The sequence below is a fragment of the Pinus tabuliformis genome, chromosome 6, assembly GCF_031772625.1.
Source record: "Pinus tabuliformis cultivar Carrire ecotype Pingquan chromosome 6, CPIR1, whole genome shotgun sequence".
NCBI lineage: Eukaryota > Viridiplantae > Streptophyta > Pinopsida > Pinales > Pinaceae > Pinus > Pinus tabuliformis.
In genome coordinates, this window is record NC_142292.1 from 1826948022 (window position 1) to 1826955558 (window position 7537).

Consider the following 7537-nt stretch of genomic DNA (forward strand, 5'->3'; position numbering starts at 1 on the left):
AACATCCATACCGGTACATAATCTCATTATTAGTAAAATGTCCCCATCGTATCATCATAGTAAATTGAAAAGAAGAAGGGTCACACCAATAATGATGAACTGTGATCGCGTTCTAACCAACCAAAGTGGGTCACATATCCACATCATCCACCTTAATTAGTTGGGGTGGGGCTGTGATTGGTGTTTTCAACATGGAATAATTGGGTTGCTTAAGTTATATGATTGGTTGTTAAATCAGTCATAATAAGGATATCTAATATCTATTTATTAGTTGTTACAAGTAGTTATCGAAAATATAGGAATTTGTTAAATTATAATTTAATGATTAAAAGTGGTGATTATCTTAGTACATACATTTTAGATTAATTAAATGTAATAACATATTATATATAATAATTATTCGTTAGAAGGTCACTGCATCCTTACACCCCTTTTAAACAGCACATATATATTTACTTCTTTTAACCATTACATTACTTTTGTGTGATATTCTTTCCTTTACCTGGAAGACGATGGAATTTACTTTTTGCTTTATGTCCCTTTCCCTTTTCTTTTGCAGGGATTCTCCATCCCTTGTCCTCTCCTGATTTCCATGCAAACAAAATTACAGAGTTAGGTCCCCACTTTTCACATGAAAATGGTTTCAAATCCAGAGTCCAACCAAGAATGTCCTTTCTGTAGAATAAATTTGTTATACATCCCTTCGAAGCAGCCACTGATCCAATGCGACCCAGACTTCACAAAATTATGGATGTTAGTGGGCTTGGCATGCAAATTTTGATGTTAGTGTGTTTGGCATTCTTTGATAAAACCAACATTAATGATTAAAACTACAGGATGAAAGCACTGGGGAGCTCAGCAATCAAATTGTGACACTTGGGGGATTTTTAACAGGGGCGAGCATGCAGTCCAGTACTACCAGGAGCACGTTCCAGCTTGCTTCGCTTTACCATATCTGTAAAAAGTTCAAGAGCCCATCTCAAAATGCATTCCGTCATTCATCCAAATAACAATGAAAGGCTAGCAAAATTTTGCCGTTGTAGCATTTAAAGTTGACTGTCTCTGCTGTTGTTCTTGCAGAAGAAAGCATGCAATTAAATAGTAAGGCTGCAACAACCTCACGGAGCACTGTAAGTGTTTGCAGACATAATTTAGCTCTTAAAATCAATGTTATTCCGCATCTAATTTTTTTATGTCAAAGCTAAGAGCAATGCATGTTTATGGCTTCCACAATTTGGTACAAGAACTGGGTATTTAGGTTTAATGATGCTTTTAAGAGAAATTTGGGAGATGAATCATGACACCCATCCTGAAGGTTGAACAGGCCTTTTGTCTGCATTTCTATGTTTAGCAAGCTTGTCTACCTAGATTGATAGGATTTACATAGGTCTCTTCTTGAATTTGCTATGTACAGACATTGCAATTGATGCAGGTTGATGAAGTCTAAGGAGTAATGGGCAAGTCCAGAAAACTTATCAAAAGCCTGATTCTGGGTGCCAAGGCCTTTTCCAAAGATCGATCTCCCAACGAAGACAATGGAAAAGAGCAATCTGTAAGCAATAAACTTCATCTCATGCAATTGTGTCTTTGAATACGATGGCAAATTGAAAGGAATTATAGCAGATCACTCTATTTTTTATTTATTGTAGATAATTCATTACTGTGAGTATCTCATGTTTAACACAATAGTCAAGATGCTGTAGATGATATGGGTTTTGAATGAAAGCTGAGAAATAGTATTTAGTATCAGGGGAAACTCTGAATTTTGCCTTATTTTTCCTGATGTATAATATGTTATTAGGCCTTTCAGAATTTGTAAATGCAGCTTTTGTTTTAGCCCACTACTTTTTTTTCAAGAAATGGTCATCGACAAAAGAATATCCCCTAAAATTTACCTTATACGCAGGACAAGAGAAAGAGTAAATGGAGTCTCGGAAAACCACAATCCTGTTATAATCCTGAGGATGGCAGTGAAGATGAGCAAGATCCCAAAGAAAAGTTGGAAACAGAACTTTGTGTTCATGAAGATGTGTTTGAATCCGCCCTAATTGAATCTGACCTGCAGTCTGAAACTACTGTGGTAAAGCCAATTGATGATAGTTTAGAAATTGGACTATCAGAAACTGTTGTAGAAAAACCATATGACAATGAAGTGTCAATCGAGGATGAGAACGCAGTCACAAAATTACAGGAAGAAGTTTCCAATGAAGAGCATGCCGCAATTGTAATCCAGGCTGCCTTCAGGGGTTTTCTTGTATGCTCTTTCCCATCAATTATCTTTTGCGTTTGCATTTTACAGCATTGCCAATGTTTCTAGTTCATGTGCTTTTGATTTGAAATGGTGAAGCTCAGGGTTTGAACATAACTCCATGCTTATTAGATCATAAATTCCACTTTTATCTAGGAGACATTTATTTCCATGAGATTCTTTACTCTTTCGATAGCCTAAAAATTGTATAACTGACACAAATCATTATATTAATGTACGAATATGTGTGGATTTTGGAAGTGTCGGCGTGCTCTTAGATGTATGAAAGTTGATACAAGGGTTCCAGATCTGGTGCACGAGCAAATGAAGAAAATGCAAATAGCCATGACTTCAAGGTGCGTGCAAGCTCTTATAAAAGTGCAAGCTCGAGTCCGTGCAAGGCAGGTTCAGATGTCCAAAGAAGGGTTAGCTGTTCAGAAACAGATTCAGGAGAAGCGTCAACTGCAGGCATATAATGCCAAATCACAGGTAGAAAATCAGAAGAAACTATAACAATTTCTGTTACCAAGACAGATATCGATTTGCCTATAAAATCTAAGTTGTTCTTAATGGAACCTTAAGGTCTGTTTTAAGATGTCCACACAGACTTCTTTTGGTAGACTATAGTGAAGAAGAAATTTCAAATTTGACAGGCAAACAACCTCTTAAGCCGTTAATTTCTTCTCTATTGTGTTAATTAGGTCCACTGAACTCAGTAGTTTTTTTGTTTGAGGTTCTGGATTAAGAAGGTGAGGTGGCAATTGCATCACTAACCAACCATGCCAAACTAGATTGTTGAACAGATGGATTATACTATTTCCTGAATCAAAATAGATAAGTGTGAATCAATCAGGGACTTACGCTAGTAAGCCTTTGCATACAGGGGATTAAAAGGTCTTAAAGTAGTAATTTTCTGTCTACAGAGAATTAAAAGGTGTTTTAATTTTTAAATATTATTTGAATTTCTTTACAAGATATTTGATCGTAGATCCTAATCACCAATTGTGTGAAATTTATACTGTAAAATAGTCAGTCCAATTCATTACAACTGCTCTGTCATTCTATACCTTGCCAATGAAGCGCGATATTGGCAATAACTTCCAGCTGTGCCTAGAAGAATGATAACAAGTTCTAATTTTGCCAATTAAATTGAATTGTGAATTCATCATCAGCACACACATCTGACAATTATTGCAATTACATATTTGCTGATTCTTTCATGATTCCATCACTGTTGTCCCGAAGGGGGACAGCATGACCTTCTCAAACGTGGCAACAGTTTCCTTCTGGTTATACATCTTACGGTTCTGACCTTTAGATTGATTCATGATATAATTTTTTCAATCCATAATAGAAACATGGGTTGTAGATTTTGTTAAAAGGATAATAATGGCTAGTTTTGAGCAGTCCTGCTTCTCTTCCTTTAAAAGTACAAGGAACTCGCAAGAGAGTACTGCTGTTAGTTTAATAATAATCATATGAGCTGGATCAGTGCTGCAGGGGAGCGCACCCCCCCTCCTGCACTCCTGCTCCCGAAGTGCACTCTGGATGGAAGCGCTCAGGCAGCGACCCTGGGAGCGCACTCCCGAATAACTCCCATTTGGGAGCAATTTTCAGGAGCACGTTCCCGCAAAAAAAAAATCACTCCCTAGCTTTTCTTCGCAAAAAAAAAAATCTCTACTGTTCAACATCCTTGTAAAAGTAGAGAAGAGAAAGGGTTGGAACAGCAAATTTTACATGCTCCCATTGTAAAACAACCTACACTAGTTCATATACTTGTGTAAGAAAGCATCTCTACAAGATTATGCCATGTGATGAAAATAAGACTATGAGTCAAAACTTGTGATCAAGTGCTAGCAAAAGATAGGAATAGATACAGAATAATACCCAGACGCAATACTATTCCCTCATACAAACGTAGGGTTGCCTTCTAGGGCAAAAAACCCTAAATTAACCTGACATCTACCGTCAGATATTCCACCCCATAACTCCACCACCATTCCCTCTAGTTGTGGGAGAGAGGGGCAATAAGTCTAATCATTGACCCTTTGTTCTCAATGTGATTTTTTCCAGAAGATCTAAACAATAAGTCTAATCATTTCCGTCTTTTCTTCAAAGGATTCACAAATATTCAGTGAAGTGGCTTTGTTACTTCCTAATAACCTCTTTGCTCCTGGATATATATTCCCACTCTAGCCAATTTGTTTCGTAACATTTTAGTTAGATTGGAATAATTTCAGTATCTTTACCGTTATTAGGTGTTTCCTTCTGAAACGTTTGGAGTACCAGGTGAACACAGTGAAAAAGGATATTTTTTTCTGATCATGACAGGAAAACAATTACAAAGTAAAAATTATCACATGACACTTGATACAATGTTTACATTCTAAGTTTCCCCAGCTTCTATTGGAAATGATATTTCATGATACTGCAATGGGTATCCAAAATATATAAACTTATTAGTGCTTTGTGATAGGAAATCATCCTCTCTCTCAGCCCGAGGGCGAGAGTGAGGGTCAATACAACAATATTCATAGGCACATAGCCATTACAACAACATTTTTTATCTTCATGTCACTCACAGGGAATTGAACCTGGGTGGGGGAGATAACAACCATTCTACCCAACTACCTGGGATAACCCAAATTGACTAGTGCTTTCTGATGGCTGTTTGTAGCTCAAGTGTATTTTTTCTTATTTGGATTGATTTAGGACACTTACTAATCTGATAGCTTTTTGTACCTTGATTGTGTTTTTTTATTTTAATTTTTCCGGTTGAATTAGGACAAGTTGCTACCTATAAATATATTGCTGGGATTAACATGACACCTGATTTGCGTTTTTTTCATTCAGGAAGAATGGGACCATAGCCCTGCTACAATTAATGAATTACAGGCCAAATTGCAGAATAAGCAGGAGGCGGCTATGAGAAGGGAGAAGGCTTTAGCCTACGCTTTTTCACAACAGGTATCGATACCCTTCATGACTTTTAATGAAAGGTTTCTACAAAAATTTTGTTACAAAAGAAAATACATTTGCATAAAATATTATGGTTTGCATCAGAGCTGCTCCCCTATAACTATGGACATCTTTAAGCTTCAACTAATAATAGGTCAGCAATTTTGTGTTGCAGTTTCTAAATGACAATAAATATATAGATACGAGTTTTGCAGCATTTTCTGTGACCTTATGTTTAGTTTTGCATCTTGTCAGCGTGTACCTTGACTGATAAGAATTTTTGCTAACGTTTTATGTGATTTAAAGTTAAGAGTTTGTACGCATAGGAAGAATCAAACTGTGGGCGATTGCATTGATCCAAACCAGCCTCACTTGGGTTGGACTTGGTTGGAAAGATGGATGGCAGCTCGTCCATCTGACAATACCGAAGAAGACATTCTGAAAAAATATCTGGATGATGACCAACATGAGCGACCTCAATATGGAAAAATCAGAAAGAAGAAAACTGTTACGAATCAGCAGGCCCAATCTCCCACCAGACCAGTGCCATACAATTCCATGACCATGAAAATCCCATCCCCAGCCAAAAGCAAATTGTCTGAAACACCATGTAAAACATCTTCTTCTGGTGATGAATGCCCTTCAGCTGGAAAAGCCATGAATAAGTGCGCAGATGCAGAGGGTGATACAAAAGGTGATCATATGGTTCAAAGAAGACTCTTATTTACAGATAAAGGCAAAGAAGATGTGACTCAGAATGAAGAAAGTTGTGGTTCCAATGGCATTTGTAATGGCAGTCCTAAAGCAGCTGATAGCAGTAATACTACTTTTGATTCCAAACTTGCTCGGAGTACATTCAAATCTTCTGGAAGTGGATCTACCAAGCTTCGGATTCCGAATTACATGTCAACAACTCAATCATCCAAGGCCAAAATTCACCATTCAAGGAATGACTCTACCAAACCAAAAGAAACTATCACAGCTACATCCACATCTATTCCCGTTTCTACTTCTGTTTGAAGCATATAATACTCGACACACTATAGATCTTCTCACCTAATTTGATATCCCTTCATGATTTTAATATTTCTTTCAATTTCATGTAAAAACAATAAATAGCAGCTTATGACCTTATCCAAGGTCCAAGGATGATAGCATGAAGCAGATGGCTCAATTTCAAAAATCTTGTTATAGGCTTTTTGGAAATGATATTGACAGTGCTGATCTTTCTTTTTGGAAAATATTACAATATCATATCTTCCTGTTGTCCATTCCATTGCATTGATCTCAATTATCATAGTCTCCATTATACCATGGCCAATATAATAAAATCATTGTTAATAAAAAAGGAGACAACATTTGACGCAATCCACTTAACTTCAAAAAATTAAGCTAACAATGTTTCCTTTTTCTTAAATTGACTAGAGTTAAAAAAATTCTTCCCTTTCTTACAACCTTCAAACGCAATAGAGCTTAACTACACAAAACTTTCAGCTCACAAATATATGTTCAGTGATGAGCAGCAAGGTGATTGTGTTGTGTATTAAAGCCAGAGGCAAATCTTTAATGACATAGGAATGCAACTCATAGTGTGGACACTTGGTTCAAGGACAGTTATAAATTAAAAAAGACTATGCTAAACTCTGTGCAAATTAATTGCAGAGGATTCAGTTGAATTAGCCACAATGGCATTGGCTCACTGCAAAGCAGTTGGATGAGAAGAAAGTGATATCCAATGGATGGGATGAAAAGCCATTAAGTCAATTATTAACTTACTACATGGTGCTTAATGTTTGCCAGCAACAATCACCTTCATAATGGATGGTGTTCTCCCATGGATAAAATGAAATGCAAGTAAGCCAATTATTGGCTACTGCATAGTGCTTAATGTTTGCCAGCAACAATCATCTTCTGGCAAACAATCATGAAAAGCCATTAAGTCAATTATTAACTTACTACATGGTGCTTAATGTTTGCCAGCAACAATCACCTTCATAATGGATGGTGTTCTTTCATTAATGATGACAAAGTAATATCCCATGGATAAAATGAAATGCAAGCCAATTATTGGCTACTGCATAGTGCTTAATGTTTGCCAGCAACAATTATCTTCTGGCAAACAATCATGAAAAGCCATTAAGTCAATTATTAACTTACTACATGGTGCTTAATGTTTGCCAGCAACAATCACCTTCATAATGGATGGTGTTCTTTCATTAATAATCCCATGGATAAAATGAAATGCAAGTAAGCCAATTATTGGCTACTGCATAGTGCTTAATGTTTGCCAGCAACAATCAAGCCAATTATTGGCTTAATGTTTGTCAGCAA

At 36.6% G+C, this 7537-nt stretch overlaps 1 protein-coding gene across 4 annotated transcripts; it reads left to right on the forward strand.

Annotated features, from left to right (window-relative positions):
- Nucleotides 1-479: 479 nt before the first annotated feature.
- LOC149266303 (uncharacterized) lies at nt 480-6460 on the forward strand. Of its 4 annotated transcripts, XM_089430216.1 has the most exons (8): nt 480-753; nt 837-957; nt 1081-1130; nt 1433-1552; nt 1907-2254; nt 2510-2737; nt 5102-5215; nt 5513-6460. In XM_089430216.1, exons 4-8 carry the CDS (start codon nt 1454-1456, stop codon nt 6224-6226), a joined length of 1503 nt encoding a protein of 500 aa, XP_089286342.1. In that variant the 5' UTR covers nt 480-753; nt 837-957; nt 1081-1130; nt 1433-1453; the 3' UTR covers nt 6227-6460. The 4 variants fall into 4 exon arrangements, with proteins under 4 accessions (XP_089286342.1, XP_089286345.1, XP_089286348.1 ...); XM_089430219.1 differs by having other exon boundaries at nt 480-957; nt 1415-1552; XM_089430222.1 differs by lacking the exons at nt 480-753; nt 837-957 and having other exon boundaries at nt 964-1130; nt 1415-1552.
- The last annotated feature ends 1077 nt before the right edge of the window (nt 6461-7537 follow it).